General features: G+C 28.1%; 1 protein-coding gene across 1 annotated transcript in view; it reads right to left on the reverse strand.

Moving 5' to 3' along the window:
* Positions 1 to 18,949, reverse strand: part of LOC107449754 (mutS protein homolog 4) — a 50,144-nt gene that overhangs the window by 22,900 nt on the left and 8,295 nt on the right. The window contains exons 7-11 of the mRNA XM_071178069.1: positions 16,574 to 16,791; positions 14,052 to 14,246; positions 12,536 to 12,655; positions 8,861 to 8,927; positions 4,807 to 4,985 (exon numbers count right to left, since the gene is read on the reverse strand). Coding sequence (XP_071034170.1) covers positions 4,807 to 4,985; positions 8,861 to 8,927; positions 12,536 to 12,655; positions 14,052 to 14,246; positions 16,574 to 16,791 — 779 coding nt within the window. The remainder of the gene's footprint in view (positions 1 to 4,806; positions 4,986 to 8,860; positions 8,928 to 12,535; positions 12,656 to 14,051; positions 14,247 to 16,573; positions 16,792 to 18,949) is intronic.

Raw genomic sequence — 18,949 nt, forward strand, 5'->3', positions numbered from 1 at the left:
GTTTTTTTGTAAGAAAGATTAGTATTATTTTAATTCCTAAAAAATCAAGTACTTTTCAAGTGCCCTATGGCAGAATTCAAGGACTTTTCAGGGCCCTGATTTTCTTTCAACAAAATTCAAGGACTTTCAAGTACTGTGGGAACCCTGTTATATGAAAGGTGAAGTTAACATGAAGTATTCTATATTATACTCTTAGAAACATGATTAAGTCTACCCAACGTGCACCAAGTGCCATCTGATGCCGACCTCCCCCGATCATATCCTCGACTGCTTGGGGCTCGCTCTTGCGGATATCCGTGATAGACCACTTCTGGTGCTTGATTTTGCTAGGGTCCACGGTCTCTTGGATTTGATCTAGCTGTCGCTAGATCCTGAAGGATTGGACACAACAACAACAGAAACATGATTTATCAAAAGAGAACACTGATTAAATTGAAGCCAATCACGAGTTTAAAACCAATTACCCAAATACAATAATTAAATACATTCCTGTAACAGAAACATTTTAATGCTAAAATGAAGGAAAGATTAAAGAGATTTTGATATGTAGATATATAACTTCAAATAATAACTTCATTCAAAAATCAAATAAAAAATTAGCAGTTACATTGAGAAATTAATGGAATAGAAATATTTACATCAACTTTTTCTGAAAATAAATAAAAACCATTATACATTTATAAAATAAAGGAAGTTAAAAAGCTAAGGAATACATAATAACTATAATTGGTAGGAAGATATTTTATAAATATCTATACATTACCATACATGGCAATACCTTTACTTTCGTTACTTGTAACAAAAGTAAAAAATACAATATTTGAGACAAAAATTTCAAAAAAAATTTTTTTTTTTAAAATTCTGTGCAAAAAAATTTTTTTCTTTAAATTTTTTTTTTTTTAAATTCATAAATTTATAAAAATGTGCATTGAAATACTATAAACTAATTATAATGCATGTATTATTTAGATAGTTCAACTTTTAAGTATTTGAAGTCTGTAATTATCCTGACATCAGTGCTTCATCTACTTTAAGACTCTGTCCTTCATGAATTTTCTCTGGGTGTATAAAATTTTTTTTGGAATTTTCGATTTCCTCAAAATATTTTGAGGAATTGTTACTTTTTTGTTTGTACTTGTACTTTTTAATAGTTACTTTTAAATTCATTTTTGTTTTAAAGTACTAGTCTTTTTTACTCATTTCTTTTTAAAAGTAACGTTTCCATGAATGTACACAACTAATGCATAAATTAATTTAAACTTACAAGTCACTCATGAGATAAATTTCATGCAAAGATTCCTGAATACGATCTAAAATGTTAAAAAGGTGAGTTAAAATATTATGACAAAATGAATTCTAAAAGAATAATCTTTTAAAAGTAAAAATACATCATCATAAAGGTGTTTGAATACCTCATTAGATATTTTCACATTTTAATTAATCTATCCTAAATCTTTTCACAAGATCTTTTTTTAAGTGACACACTTGGTAAATAAAACAATATCATGGCAAAAGTGTTATTATCAGAATAAAATAATAATAAAATAAAAAAGGAAGATAACAAAAGAATGAAGAAATATTAAGAAAAAATCGGAACATAATATTTTGTTCATTTCACATATTTTCCCTGGAAAATTTTGTTTCAATTTTTAATATTTGTATACAAATATTCAGATCAACAATTGACAAATCATCAATCAGTTATGTAAAATTGTTTCGCCTAGATGAAAAAGGTAAAGCTAATTAATTTAAATTTTTTACATTAAAAATTCTTTTAGTTACATTTTTTAGAAAGTGGAACATTTAATATAAATACGTTTTAAGCATTTCCTTAATTTGTTTCATTATTGTTAATAAAATATGAAAAAGACTGTGTGTGTCTCCGAGTCGGCGGTTTCTTTGTGCAAATGAAGGTCCCTGCTGAATGTGTGGTTTTATCAAGCAATAGAGACTTGGTTTTTGAATACAAACTTTGGCCTCTATACACAGTGTTGATAAAAGGTGCAAACCGAGGATAAAATTAGATTTTGCTAAAAAGTTTTCTGGGACCATTTTAAGACCCTCTGAATCCGAAAATACCAATATCTAACTGAGGATATCCTCGGTTGGAACGAGATTCTCGATTAACGGATGAAATTGTCAGTGTGTGTCTTTGGTTGCCGGAGCTTGGCAACACACAAACACAACTTTTAAACAAATCACTTTCAAAACTTTTAGTTACAATTATTAATTAAAAAATTTTTTAAAAAATGGACAGAAATTTAAATTTATTATTAGAAAAAATGTTTCTTTTAAACAGTTTCATAAAAAATTACAAAATACTAGTAAATTAAAAGGAAATTAATGCAAGTTTTCAAGTGAATCTTGGAATGATAGTAACAGAAATAGGAATAATAATTAATTTGAATGAAACTAGGAAATTATAAATTTATCAATAAAATATCCAAATACTATAAGGATTTAAGAATAATTAAAAGTAAAACAAGAAAAAATTACTAATATCAGTACAATTAATGGGGAAGTAATGCTATTTTTTAAATGATACAAGTAAATACGAATAATTAGAATAAAACAAGGAAAAAGAATGATAAAAAAGGATAATTAAAAAAAAAAAAAAAAAAAAAAANTATAAAAAAAGTAAAATAAAAAAAAAGAAACAAGAAAAAAGACAAGGATAACTGAAGTGAAAATAAGGGAAAAAAATTACAAAAGTAAAAATAATGTAAGTTAACATAATGACAAGAATAATTAAAGAAGTAATAGTGAATATAATTAAAGAGAAAACTAAAAAAAGAATATTAAAAGTTTACTGAATAGCTTTGATATTGCTCACCATTCAATTTAATCTGAAAAAAATTAATATAATTTCAATATGTCATTAGCAATATTTTCATGTAAATTCAAAAAAACTTCTTAATAATTAAACGCATATTAATAATATTTATGTGAGTATACATTGTAATACATACGTACAACACATAGAAGATTAAATAAGAAATGAAATTACATTGTATCAAAACTATAATTTGTTATGAATAAGTCTACTGAGGAGGATTTAAGTAACAATCAGGAATTTTAAATAACTAGTATTTATTCGGAAAGCAAAAAAATGAGTTATAATGAGAAAAAAAATGAGTCTTATAAGTTTATAAATTTATGTTCACTCACAGAAAAAAGCATTAAATAATGTATGCCCTAAATTTTGTTGCTAAAAGCACAGCATGTAATACTATTAAACATATGCATAATACAACATTTTAGTCATGTTTTGTAGTTTCTTCTGAAACTTTTTTGACTATACAATTGATTGATTTTTATTTATTAAGTAGGAAAAATTTGGAATTATATAGGATTGCATTAAATCCATTCTTAAAATATTGAATTATTGGCAGAAATGTTGCCCTATAAAATTTTTTTAAAACAACCAATTTTATAAAACAAATCAGTTATTAATATAGTCTCATATACAGTTAACACTTGATAATTTGTGTAACTCAGTAGTAATCCAAAAGAGTAATATAAAAATCATTGCAGATAATTAAACAATATCCCTTACATATGTTTTGCATTAAAAATACAGATATCTATTTATAATTACCATTTTTAATAACATACGTTAATTGGAAAAAAAAGTAGAGCTGACAAAATATAAAAGGATAAAAAAATAAATAAAAACTAACATGAGGCAGAATCTAAGCGAGGCCAAGCACAGGGAGCGTAGTCAAATTTTTCAACAAAAAATAAGCCTCTTTAAGTACTTTCTAAGCACTCAGAAAATATTTTTAAGCCTTATATACATTAAACAAATGCAAAATAACTTTCAAAGACTTTACATGATCACGATAAAAGAACCCCTTTTTTGATCATATTAGTCATTAGAAAAATATCAAGAGGTTCTTTGGTTCCATATCAGAGGGTGGAAAATGAAGCCTGAAATTGAGAATATCTTGCAAAATGCACTTTTTAAAAACACTACACACCGTGAAACACTGTGATATAGATTCTCATATAAACAAAATAACATGGAACAGACTTTTGCGTTATAAAATAACAAGGGAGAGAATTACAACGAGATAGAACATTATGAAAATAAAATCTGATAGGGCAGACTTGTAGTGGAATAGAATCTTATCCAAACAAAAAGTAGGAGAAAATCTTAAGAAGAAAAAATATCACGGGATAAATTTTAATTTGACACAATGACAAAGGATGGAACCACCACCTCACAAAGTATCATTCTCATGCAGACGAGATACTATGGAACAGATTTTCTCCAAATAAAATATTAAGTAGACAATGCATAAAGGGTTGAAAAAATATTTCCCTGGAGAGAAAAAAAAATCACATGTGGTAGAATTTAACAGAGAAAAAAAGTATGAAGACATAGAACTTCAACAGCATCATAAGATGGGATCTCACACCGATAAAGCATTGGACGACAAAATCTCTCCAAGGTAAAGTATTGGGAAACAAAATTTCTTCTGAACAAAATACTAATAGAGTTTTATACAATTAGGATTTTGTCAAATAATGGACTGCAGATAAACTGGAAAGCAGACAATCGAGTTACTTGAGTATTTTAAATGTTGAAATGATGTATGATACATAAATTTTTTTAAAATTCAATTGAGAATCAGGATTGAGTTAGTAATTGATAACTATATTTATAAAGTTATCTATAGTTTAAATCTTGAATCAATAATTTTAAAAACAAATCTATAATTTCAATTTTAAATCCAAAGTAGTATGCACAAATTCAGAATTCTAAAACTTGAAATGCACATAAAAGAAGAAAAAAAATCTTACCAAATCTTCAGTAGTGCATGTAATATAGTTTTTATATTTATTAACTTTCAGGAAAATTGTTGGCAATTCTTTTGAAGCAGGAAAATTTTTTAGAGGTATTTGAATAAAAAACCCTCTTAGAGAATTGTATCCAACTTGTAAGGGTAGGCTATACTGGGCCTCTAGTTGCTGCACAATATCTGAAAGGAAAGAATTTTACTTCAGTGACAGAATATATCTATCTATCGATATATATATACATATATATATAGCATAATAAATAAATACCAAAAAAAAAAAAAACACGAAGAAAATTAGGAAAAACAATTTTTATTTATTGCGCATAAGCTGCAAGTAAATAGAACTCATAAAATAAGTTCAAAATGCAGAGAAAACAAGGGAAAAATTACAGAACAACTAAATTGTTTTGAAAAATTTTTTATTCTTTTTTTTTGGAATCCCCCCCCCCGTCAGTTTCTTGTTATTTTTATTATTATTTTTCTTTTTTTCATTGTTCTGTAATTTTCCCCTTGTTTTCTCCACATTTTGAACTTATATATATATATATGAACCAATGGTGGCTCAGGGGATAGAGTGCACGCCTCTCAATGAGGTAAACCAGGTTTGAATCCCAGGCATGGCTGGACGATACAAATTCTGCACAGTGCTGACGAAAAATATCCTTGGTTGTAGACCAATCATGGATTACAGTCCCCTTACTGTCAGGCTAACTGAGGAAAGTTTTCGTGGTTTTCCTCTCCATGTCATGCAAATGTGAGTTAGTTCAATCAAAAAGTCCTCCACAAAGGCAAATTTCTCCCACTGCTTGATCCAAGAGCTCCCTTGTCCTCTATATTGGGTTCAAAATTATAAGGCCATGGAGTTGAGCATTGTTAGCCCTTAACTCTAAATTGGGTCTGCTGTTCAACGACCGTTATAAATATAGTATATATAAACACACACAGGGCTCCAAGAGTTGGAAAAATCTTGGTAGGAAGCAAAAATTTCTGGTAGCCAGTAAAAATATTAGCACCACCCCCATTACTATAGTTTTTTTTCTTCTTTCTAAATTCAAAATTTTATTAAATGCATTCATGGATAAAAATGAAATACATAATAATACTTATTACAACATAATAAAATATGCTGATATCTTTTGAAGGAAATATAAAAAATTTATGCTTAATTTCAAAATATTATGCTTTTATAATTAAATACGTATATTATCTAAGAATTTGCAGTTACACAAAAGGCTCAATATAATGAGTTTCTTATGCAAATTTATAAATTGGAATGCCAGTGTGTTAAAACTTTCTGGACCTCAGGTATCTGAGAAATTTCGAAGGAAAATTCCTAAATAAATAGCCTTGCACCGCATAGGTCTAACCATGCCCTCCATTGCTCCAGGCCGGGGTTAAAAAAAGTTTGGGAAACACTGCGCTACAGTGTAAAAATAAGATACAATAGGATTTTTATTCTGATGATTATGGAAAACATAGGCGAGATGGGGAAAAATATCAATGAAGCTTAATTCTCAAACCAAATATTTCACATAAAAAGTTTTAAAAAAATGTCAGGGTGGCCACTCAAATCAGGTTTAATTTCCCTGACTTTTCCAGTAAAATTTTTGAAATTTCCAGGTCAGCGTGCTTTTTTCCCCCTGCTAAAGTGTAGTATTTCATTTAAAATGTTATTTTTTTTAATATATCATCTTGAATAGATGTGGAGGAAACAATATGTTTAGCTTGCAGAAAATAACACTTTTAATTAATAATCTTTTTTTTTTTTTCCTTAAGTGTTAAATAGTTTTTGCACAAAATGTACCAAATAGCAATGACTCAAAACAACCTTAGATAAGTACTGCTTAATATATTTTTATTAAGCAAAAGAAAATAATTCCAGGTGATTAGAAACTAATATATTTTTATATTTATTTCAATATAGAGCCATTTCCTACTCCATTTTACACAAACAATGCTCTTTATAAAATTCATTGAAATAATTTTCTTTAAACCAATATCGTAAGTCAAATGTTTAAATAATGTTGTTTGTTTCAAATTAGCACTATTATTTGAAAACGTATTCGGTATTTGTAAAGGAAAATTTTTCAATTTCTTGTTGAATATTCTATAGAGAAAAAAAAACTAGATGAAATTCTTTAACTTTTATTCTTTTTTTTTTCCTTTCTTAATGAAAATTAAAATATATTAGGAATTCCAATCTAACATGGTTTCCTAGCTTAGATGATTTAATTGATTTTGTTTTTACATCTGGGCAATTCCATGGTGCCGGAAAAAAATTTATATTAATTTCTTAGAAAAACTATCTTATGAAACAAAAGTTTATAATCATTTAATATTTAATATATTACAACCTAACGAAAAACAATTTGTTTTCTAAAAACTGATTATTATAAGTTCAAATTAAATGGATTAAATTGTTGCTGTCGGATGTGAATCGCGAGAAAGCAAAAAATGATTACTCATTTACAAATTGTCTAAACTTTGTGAATTTGTTTGTAATTTAAATGTAAACGTGACTGAATTTTGAAGCTGACATTTAATTGAAAAATTCTATGCAGTTGTCTGTGAAATATGATGCATAATTAATTTGAAATTGTTTACTTCAGTGTCAAAGGAACATTTCGCAGATTAGATAGAAATTTAAGTTAATGATAACCATTATTATGACTGAAAATTACTTTATGCTAATTTAATCCAAATGACTGAAAATTACTTATACAATTTTAATCTTAATGCTATAAATATTATTTTTTAATTAAATAGCTTCTTTAAATTTAAATTGTCTTTGATTTCCAGTAGGAATGATCAGATTAATATGTTTTATAACAATGTCCATATCATGAAAGTTAGTTGAAAAATCACATATTTTAACTATGCAACATATATTAACAATATAAATAAAATTCCCATTTAAGCAATATTTTCTTAAATTTAATAATTTTTAAAATGGGAAAAAATTCACTATTTTTATATACAATAAAAAAAATTCTATTGAAAATAAAATAATCACTGTACATTAAAAAGGGGGAAAAAACAATTTTTTACTGTATTATAAGCCTATAAAAAAATTTTCTGGGCACAGGAAAAATGATAATAATAGCTTTATTTATTGTCTGCATCAAATTAAATAATCTTTTTGTAGCAGACAATATTTATCAATATGACTTTTACTTCTATTTAGTGGCATAGCAGTGAACAAGAAAGAGCATATGTCCGGTTGTAGCTTAAAAGATGGGCCAAATTTTTCGGAAAAAAATTTAACATGAATTCTAGAATAAATTTGTATCTCTTTTTAAGTCTCTCCAGTTTCATTGACCAATTACAGGCCCAATAACTAACTAATAATTTTTATCCCATTAACCTAAAAATTGTATAGGATGTGAGTTATTGTTGTAGTTTGCTATGCAAGTAGGTTTAATATTTTTTCACAAAATTGTTTCTTTTTTCTTTACTCAAAAAAAAAAAAAAATAAACAACTACAGAATGTTCTGAAATTATTTTTTCTCTAAATACACAAATGTTTCAAGCTCTAAGCAAAATGATTGATTTAAAATGTTCTAAATGAAATTAAATTGTTACTAAAAAAAATTAAAACTGAGATGCTTACCTCAAATAAATAAATAAAATTAAATTAAAAAAGTATATTAAAACTTCATTGATCAATTTTAAGTTATAATATAAATAAAGGTTTTCAAGGTTTTCCAGGTGGGTGGCCACCCTGAATGTACTTGCTACTAAAAATTTATGGCTCATCAATTTTTACAGACATTTCACGACGGACGTCTATATACATATACTTTTTGTATAAATTAGAAATAATTTTAAAATTATTTAACTGTTTCATAATAAATAAGGTTATTAAAAAGTGAAGATAAGGGAATATCACAAATGCTCAGTCACTTTATAACAGGCATACACTATAAACTGTAAGCAATCTTTTCCTTTTTCATTTACTTAAAAAAAGTTTAACAATAAATTTCAAATTGTTAGGGCTGCCAACTGTGTTAAGAGAAATTAAGTTCATAATTATGTTGAGAATTTTTTTTTTTTACCTGAAACATCATTCACTGATTCGCAATAAGCCCTTCGAGCCACATCAAGTAGGCCATTAATATTAGGCTGGAAAAAGAAGTATGTTTTCAAAATAAATATTTAAAACAAAAAAATAAATAAATAAGTATTTCAAAATTTGATAAACTTTAATGCAAGGCCGGGGTAGCCTGGTTGGTAGGGCACTGGGCCCATGTCCAAGAGTTCGATCCCCGCCGGCCGAAGACTCTCCGTGTAGTAAATGGTGACTGCTGCACGTTAAATCTGTCAAGTCACAAAATCCTCCATGTCCCCATAACAATAAATATCTCTGGGTGCACTGATCCAGGAGTTTCCTTGTCTTCCGAATAGGTTCAAAATTACAAGGCTACGGAGTTGAACATTCGAAGTCGTAAACCCAAAAATTGGATCAGCTGTTCAACGACGGATATGAAATATAAAATAAAACTATAATGCAAGTCATGGTGGCTCAGGGGATAGAGCATTCCCCTCCCACTGAGGTGAACTGAGTTTGAATCACGGCAATGGCTGGTCAATTCAAATTCCGCACCCAGCTTGCACTGACCACAGTGCTGATATAAAATATCCTACAATGGTAGACAGATTTGACTCCCCTTGCAGTTAGACTAACTGTGAACGGTTTTTAACTCCATGTAGGATAGTTCAATTAAAAAGTCCTTCGCGCAGGCATATTTCTCCGAATACTTGATCCAAAATTACAAGGATACTGAGTTGAACATTGGCAGTTGTAAACTGAAAATTCGGTCTACTGTTCAACGATGGTTATAGATCAAGAAAGAAATTTGTTAAGTCTTTAAGAAACTGAAATGGTGGTAGCAAAACTGTGAAGATGAAATGTATTTTTTTATGTTTTCACCACAATGTTTAATTTTATTAACCCCAAATATCTGGTTTCAAAATTTCAATTTTAAAGTTAAACATAACTTCATAATTAGATTATTAATGCAAAGCTTCCCTTACATTCTTAAAGACTACATGAACCCTGTTAAAATATTAAAATACAGATGTTTACTTCTATGAGCAGAAAATTCTTATCAAAATAATGATCCAAATGCAACACAGTATAATTGATGATAAAAACTTCATTAGCTACAAAAATATGATGATGAAAATAAAAGTCTACATACTTCGAATGTTAAAAAAGAGGCACCCATTCTCGAGACTCGATAAGAGTGAATGACTTGCAGCATTAATTTTTGAACTCTCAAAGCAAGTCTACTTTTATGGTTTCCATATTTTTTTAGTGCCGTGGTGGCCTAGGGGATAGAGCTTTCACCTTCTAATGAGGTGAACCGAGTGCAAATCACAGGGATGGCTGGTCAATACGAATTTTGCATCCAGCTTGCACCCACCTCAGTGCAGACATATCCTCATTGTTTGATGGATTATGGGTTAGAATCCTCTTCATGTTTAGTTAGGTTAGAATCTTCTTAGTTTTCCATGTGACACCAGGCTAACCTTGAGCAGTTTTCCTCTTCACGTGGGTTAGTTCTATCAAAAAGTCCTTCACAAAAGGCTGATTTGTCCCTATGCTTGATCTAAGACTACCCTTGTGTCTGAGTTGAACATTGTAGCCTTGTTATTTTGTTCAAAATTGCAAGGCTACGAAGTTGAACATTGATAGTCATAAACTCAAAAATTGGGTCTGCTGTTCAACATTGATAATAAAATAAAATAATAACACTAGTACTATGATTTATTCAAGTATAGACTGTTTATCAAATACAGAAAAATATAGAATCAGTACGACCTGGTTTAAGATGAAATACATTCAGTAATAAATCATTAGTTCCTCGAATGATTTATTACTGAATGTACTTCTCCTAATTTAAAGAATATTATAACAATTATATAATAATTGTTATAATATTCGTTAAAAGAAATTGAATAAATTTTGAATTAATTAACATAAAATTTCAATTTTTATCAATACGAAACCTTTTTTTTTCTTCTTCAATTTGGTTTCTCTAACTCAGTTTTTTATTAATTTTCTGGAGAATTTGATTACTATAACGACTTAAAATAATGAGGACAGAACTTTTATTATGATTTAAGCTAATCATAAAGAAAATGTTTCTTTCGTTTTTTTTTTGTTAAATTTTTCTCTGAAGCACAGATTGAACAAAGCAAAATTGATTTGAGTATTAATTCAAAAACTGATTTGAGTGTTATGTGACATTCCTATTATGTTCCTTTGGATAAGATATGAAGAATTTCTGTTCATATTTAGAATGGGAGAAATAATTTTGATATTTTTTCCTTGTTATGTACTTTTTTACATTTTTGTAGGACTGGGATTCGTTTAAACTGCCATACATTTCAAAATTAAGCCGAACAATGTCTCAAGAAATTTCATAGCAGTTAAAGTAAAAATAATTCTCAGATTTTCACTCAAAAAGTCTAGTATCTCTTTAAGGGGTCGCAATACCGGAGGGGAAATTTTTCATTGTAAATTTTCTTTTGTCCCCATAACTAATTTAAAATGCAAAGTGAAGAAAAAGTGAATTTACACAAACTTAGAGTAAGTCATGAAGTTTTAATCACTGAAATTTTTTTTCCTAAATATCAAAATGCATACAAATTATTGGTAGAGAACTTCTCCATAGCATAACCCTAAATTATCTTCCAGTGCTTAATTTTTATTTCGATATTTTAAAAATGTCTTACCAGTATTTGAAACTTTATGGTTTACTCTAGGTTTGTCCTGAACTCACTTTTTCTTTACTTTAAATTAGTTATTGAGGAGAAAGAGAATTTGTGAAGTAAAGTTTCTCCCCACAGTATGGCATCCTCTTCACCAGAGTAAGCTCCCAACACCAAAGAAATATGCTGATCAAAAAGCAAACTATACATTTCTTTACCAATAAAAGCTAAAAAACTTCTCAAACATAATAAATAGTGGAACAATCAAGCAACTTTAACCATCTTTTAATTGTCCAGTAATTTGTCATAATAGTAAGATAGGAAAGTAAAAGATGATTATTGAAATAGACTGTCTAGTCTCTATCATAAATCCTAATTTATAAGCCAAACTTTCCTTAAATGTTCAAACAATTTATAATTTTCTATATTAAATGAAAAGCAAGAAAGTTGAATAAACAACAAAAACTCACACACTGTTACAGGATTGCACTCAAAAAATTTCCCTGTACATATTATACACAATATATTAAGAGAAAACACAACAATTTCTCTGCTCTTGTGTGAGCTGTATTGGGCTAAGTATATTTATTAGTTTTATTTGCTGGAAAAACAGCTGAACATACTTAAATAATGCTATAATAAATGAAACAGTTTAGTATGGCTGAAATATCATCATGGTTAAATATCTCATAGATTACGCTTTGAGTGGTCACCCTTTTTTGAAAGGCAAAAATAAGAAACAAAATTCCCTGCATTTTCCCTGTTATTTTAAGTGATTTTGAAATTCCCTGTATTTTCCCGGTTTTCCCTGTTTAAGCTCATAAAAAAAGAAACTGTAAGATTTAAATTTTAATGGCCAGTTTCAATTAAGAGTCAATAAAAAAAAAGTAAAATCAGTTTTCTAAAATTGAATCTGTAGTTATAAAACTATTTTTTTTAAAGTTCTATGTTAAATAAAAAGTTAGAAACATTTGTAAACCAAAAAAAAAAAAAAAATTNGTTCAACAATTTACTTTAACAGCAAAACATTTTTGCATGTGCATATTGAGAACACCTTTCTCCCAACGAGCATCTTTGTGGATAACTAAACCAATCTTCAGTTGGAGATCAGCAAATCTTTCATCAGATAAAGCCTGAAAATGTAGCAGAGAAAGACTCAATTCGTTAATGTCTTGATAATATTTGAACTAAGTAAATGAAATGCATAAAATCCAAAATATTTATTAATTTCATTAAAAATTGTTTGTGCAACAATAATATAGACTGACGGTTCTACTTCCATTTTAATCAAGAACAATACAATTAAAAAAAATAAACCTTTTATCTGTCAAGTTATTTTGATGATTTGGGTACATAAATTGTCAATTTTTCTTATTGCATAAATCAAATGTTTAGTACAAAGCAAAATATACTTAGTAGTTAAAAATTGATATTTTGAATGACATGCATAAAAATTTTACGGTTTTGTAGCCATTGCATATTTGCTTGAGGTGGCTGCCATTCAGCTTGGCAATGGTAAAGTTCACTTATAGTTTTATCTTGTAAAAATTTAAAAATTTTTTTTTTATTTAATTTTATTTTAAAAAAAATCATCTATATAACGTTCCAATGAACTGGGCGCCATTTTGCAACCAAAAAAGTGCCCCACACTTTGAACATTAACCTCTGTCCTTTGAAACTTTCAGTAAAATGTTGTAATCTATTGTTCTAAATTGCATCGAAATTATCTTTTCCCGAGATAGATTCGGGTGTGACAAAGAGATGAAGCCAAAATAAACGTGGATATATATTCAGATATAACAATATGATGCACTAAAAAAAAAAATTACCCCGAGTAATACTCAAACGTGACATTTTGGAGCACCAGTACTGTTACCCAAGATTATTTCGGACATGACAGTTAAAAGGTTAAATATATGATTTTATGCAATTATTCACAATTGAAAAAATTGACTTTAGAAAAGAAACAATTTTGTTTCTATCTATCTCTTATTCATTAGTAAAATACTACAACTTAATTCTCGATTGTTGTCATGAAACCTTCAAATATAAAAATGAAATTTCTCTTTCGTTTGAGTTTATTATTATTTCATAAAATATAGTGTATCAATATTTTGGTAGTTTTCATTCTTTTGTTTAGAAAGGGGAAAATTTTTTAAATTTTTCATTTTCACTTTTATTCAGATTTAACTTTAAGCTTATGACTTATTTACTGTACTAATAATTAAACATAAATTTCTAAAATTATCTTCTGAGAAACATAAAATGTCCAATAAAACAAAAGCAAATCCAGCAATTAGCAAGGAAAACAAGAATCAATTAATAATTTTAAATATAGAGCAAACAGAATGATTTTCACTCACAAAAACATGCTGAACAGAGAGAACAGGTTGCTTAGTCAAAATTTAGATACACAAATGCCAGAACTGGAAATTCTGCAACATTAGGTATGAAGTCCTCAGCTACAATAAGACAAATGAAATGATTTTTTTTTAATGAAGGTAATACTTTTTGGATTAATAAACTTACTTCATAGTAGGTTTGGAATAGAGTATTCTTATAGGAAGAAAGACAATGTGACAAAGGCTTCACAAGTTCCAGAGAGTATTTTAAATTTATGACATTGGCAATTTTTTGTTCACAATTGCGAACATTATCTTCCTTGGAAATTTGTACACACAATGAAAGGAACTGCTCAGTGTCGACAAACTTGCTGATTACGGACTGCAATAAAAAGGAAGAAAGTCAGAAAAAACTCACATGTAAAATATTGATTAAGGCATCTCTTTAATCAATTTTTTTGGCATGTGGGCAAAAAGGATATTAAAATGCATGCAGTTGGAAACATTCTTCAATACAAGATCTGAAAACTTTCTCACTTCAGAGCTCAATCAGAACTTAGCAAGTAGTCCAAATCGGGGAAGACAAAATTTTTTTTTTAAAATTTGGAGCACCATACCACAAATACTTTTACAATCCCTAAAGCAAACCAAAATTGAGAAAACTCGTTCGTTTTTGGTTCTAATGCATATTTTTATGTTTTAAACTATTTTCACGTAAAGAAGTATTTATAGCATTAATATTGAGCTATTCTCTCTTTCTATATATAGAGCAATTTTTATTGAGTAAGTATAGCTAGTAAGATGGATACAAAAAAAAAAAAAAAAATCTAGTAGATTTTACAAAATAATTTCAAGATTTACTAAATATTTCATACATAGAGAATTTCATAATCATCAAAATAGAAAAACTGCATTATTTTCCAGTGTTATGATAGACATTAAATGAATCTGCAATGTTATGTATTATGTTTACTCATAATTTCGATCAGTAGTGGGCATTTAATTCAAAGATAATTAAAAGATTTCTTAATTAATTTAAATAGGGTATACAGAAAGAAAATAAACTGAACATTTTAGATCAAAAGAAAAGTTTTAAACTGATTTTTATAAATGAGACTTGTTTCATTATTTACTAGTAATACTTATTTAAATAGTCAAGCAAGCAATAATAATAAGTTCAAAAATGTATTAAGAATGTTTTTTTTAAGGAAATTTACTCAATTTTAGGAATCTGAGTGAACTATTAATTAAAATATAGATGCAAATCCTAAATATTTTGATTAATGAAACTGATTATTTTAAGAACTACATTAGTTTTCTTAGAAAATGAAAGGTTCTAAACAAACTCAAATCAGAAATATTAGGACAAAATATTTTTTTCCAGAAAAATTAGAAATATGAGAACAACTACAAACTCTGATATACATAAAGCTGCATTATGGTTAAATGAATGAAAAAAGTAGTTTATACTTTACTTATTATTAAACAGTGTTAAAACATAATTGAACTACTTTATATGCAACACAAGTTATTTTAGTACATTTTCGTCATTTCATAATTTTCAAGTATTTTTTAGTTTTTGTTACTATAAAATCTATACAATATAGTGTCATAGTATTGCTTCAGATTGTAATACATCAAAAGATGAAAAACAAATGAATTAAGAAAAATAAAACAAGAAATGAACATTTCATTACACTTAATTAATACTATTATTATAAATTGCATACAGCTAAATAATGATATTAATTAAATACTGATCACTTTTCAACATATATACTACTAAAATGAGTTTTAAATATTGAGTGTTTATTTTGCCTGTTAATTTATTGAAAACATGAATTTATAGTTAAATATTGGGAAATACGTTGGAATAGTTTAATTTATTTCAATTAATTCAACATATTGTTTAAAAAAAAAAAAGTTTTTTTTCCAAGTCTGGAAACCTTAATAAAGATTGTCTGGGACAATATTCTCTTGAAACAGTTTTTTGAAAACAACTGAAAAAAATTGGCTGTAATAAGCATGATTTCTACCAAGACGGTTAGAACAAGTTAGTTTTACCTGTTTTTTTTCCTTCCAAGCCTGGAAACCTCAGCAAAAATTGTCCGGAACAAAGATTCCAGTGTTCCCGTTCAATTTCAGAAAAAAAAATTCCCTAACTTTTCCAGGTAAATTTCAACGAAAATTTATACCATATTTTCATCAGAAAACTTTCATTCTTTTATTTGGAATGTGAAATATTAGATTTTCTATGTAAAAAAAAAATACTATTAAAGGAAGGGAACATTTCAATTTGAATGAAATGTGAAATTTTTTCAACAAATAGTTGTAATAGATGTTAGAATTATTTAACTTGAATATCAATAACTGATTACTGTGACTAACAATTTTAAGATTAGTTATTTTCCAGTGATGGTATAGGAATACTCCAGGTTTCGAGTTAAAATAAAATTTTCCTGACAATTTCAAGTTTTCCCTGATCACCCTATCCCGTGGAAACCCCGAGATTCTCCTGAAACAGTTCTTTTGAAACAACTGAAAAAAATTGGCAGTAATGGGAATGATTTCTACTAAGATGGATAGAACAAGTTGGTACTGCATTCCGATGAATTCTCTGAATAAGTTTGATGAGAGAATTTATTGACAAATATGCCCCATTTTAGATCTATCCTTGCATTATCACAAAACACAAGACAGAAATCATACCTTTAAGCTGTAAAATAATTCTTCTTCTTGAATTAGTTCAGATATGCATTCCAGACGTGTATTTATGGTGTCAAAATCACAAGGAGGCTGTAAAATATTAGCTCTAAGCATGCGATCACCGCCTGGAGTGAGAGTGTGGTTTAAAACACTATAGAAACAATGTTCCTTTCTTCCCATTTCATTGGTCACCAATTCCAGGCAGCGGGCTGTTGTTGTACCTATTAGAATATCATTAGTTTAAAACAAAATACAACAAATACTTTTACATATTTTTTAGTTCAAAAACAAATTTAATATTCTAAGTAGAGAAAATATGAGTTTTAATACAAAGAATAAAAAGATTTTGGTCCACTATATAATTATAATTTTAGTATCGACCTTTAACTTTTTTAATCATTTTGCTTTTTTAATTATAGATATTTTATGTTTATTATGCAAGCATATATTTTTAATAACTCATGCGCATATACAGGGCGTCCACTATAGTACTTTAATCGTAAGTTATGCATGAAAAGAAAAATCCAGAGTCTAATAATTTATAACAAAAAATGCATAGAATATAGTAGGTCATAAAAAAAGGAGGATGGAAAGAAGTTACAGAATTCATTCATGGCAATGATGAAAACGTATTTGTCTTTATTGATGAGAGTTTTTTTGTTTTTTGTTGTTTTAGAACAACCCCATAACCCTTAAAACGTTGGATTGTGGTTAGTATTGAATGCAGACATATCACATAATAAAAAATATGAGCATATATTTCAAAATGCAACTTATTATAGTATAGAGAGTTTTCTCATAAAGGAGAAACTTCCATCAGTTTACATTAACAAATTTTATGAAGTTAATGTAAAAGAAATCTTTGGAGACAGTTCTTTTGCATAATGACAACATTATACAGTGGAACCTCGGTTTTACAGTGCGCGTGACCTACCCTATTTTCTGCTGGCCCGTAAAAACTGCCTACACCGAAAATGTTACATTTTCCCGAATTTTACATTACCCTTTTTAAGAAAATACCACCTTATACCTTTTTCTAACAGATCAAAATTATTATTTCTTGAAAACTCACACAAAGTTTTTCTGGGTTTTCTATTTCTTTTTCATTATTTTTGAAGAGGTTTGTTTATTAGCTCTTTGACTTACCTTCTATTCTATTTCATATATTTATTAGCTTTTCTGACATTCTTTCTATTCTATTTATTGTCCTTTTGTCTGTGAGAAAGGAATTCCCCCTTGCGTCAAAATCGGAAGAGTGTCGAGATAGGCAAAGGACGGGAAGGATGGTTAAAGGAAGTATGGGAGCTTAAATTGTAAAACTTGTGAGTAAATTTTCTTCCAGCGAGCCTTTGAATCTCGGGATTACCTGAACATTTAAAGAACGTTACATTAAACAAATGGTTAGCATTTCTTTTCTTGATTTCGGTGACCTGAAAAATGCTTCTAAAGCATATCATAAATGTTCCGAATTTAACCCTTACAGCACTCGACAGAGCAGTCTAAAATACATTACAAATGGGTATAATAAAACTTCTGGTTGGATAACCAGAACATTGGCCCTAGGAAATATAATTGCATGTGTTAAGATCTTCCAAAGTCGATGACATGTACATAGACTGTAAAGATTCCATTACATTTTAATATCTTCATTACCTGATTTAATGCTTGCTCGTAATGAAAATGAGCAAAAAATATTGGAGTTGATCTTATAAGTGCATGAATTTTTTAAAAATATACTCAGATCTTTTCTTACCCTAATTTTATGCTTCAGCGTTTCATGCGTTTTTTTTAAAACTAATCTGATGGAAAACATATAATCGAGGTAACATTGTATAAGGGAGTAAACATTATTTCTATCAGCAGAATAGTGCTCTCTTGCAACATAGCAGAGATAATCTGCCTAATATTCTCTCCCCTCCCCCCCAAAAAAAATGATTAACCCCCAAGCTCTCTGAATCTTAATCCAATAAAGGAAATTATAAAAATTAAGTCACTAGTTCAAAGTACCAGTAACTAGGATATTATTAGTCAGTACAAATTTTCACTAGTGTGTTTACTTGTTTCTGTAAAATTTCATTTTTAAATAAGTGAATTTAAATAAGAAATTACAATACAACTATGCAATTTTGGTAATTGTGATGAATATTCTACTTTACGACAACACTAACAAAAAAACAAAACTAGAAATAATAACAATAAAAAAACATATCACCCTTTTACATCAATTGCTGGTTGGGGGGATAATTGACAATTATTTCATAATGTCACATTTTAACAGTGCCGGACCGACAAATATAATAAATATAAACAAAATATAAAAACAAATATAATGCACAAATTTTAAAAAAATTCGCACTTTTATAAAAAGATTATGAAATG

The sequence above is a fragment of the Parasteatoda tepidariorum genome, chromosome 2 (assembly GCF_043381705.1).
Source record: "Parasteatoda tepidariorum isolate YZ-2023 chromosome 2, CAS_Ptep_4.0, whole genome shotgun sequence".
NCBI classification, from domain to species: Eukaryota; Metazoa; Arthropoda; class Arachnida; order Araneae; family Theridiidae; genus Parasteatoda; species Parasteatoda tepidariorum.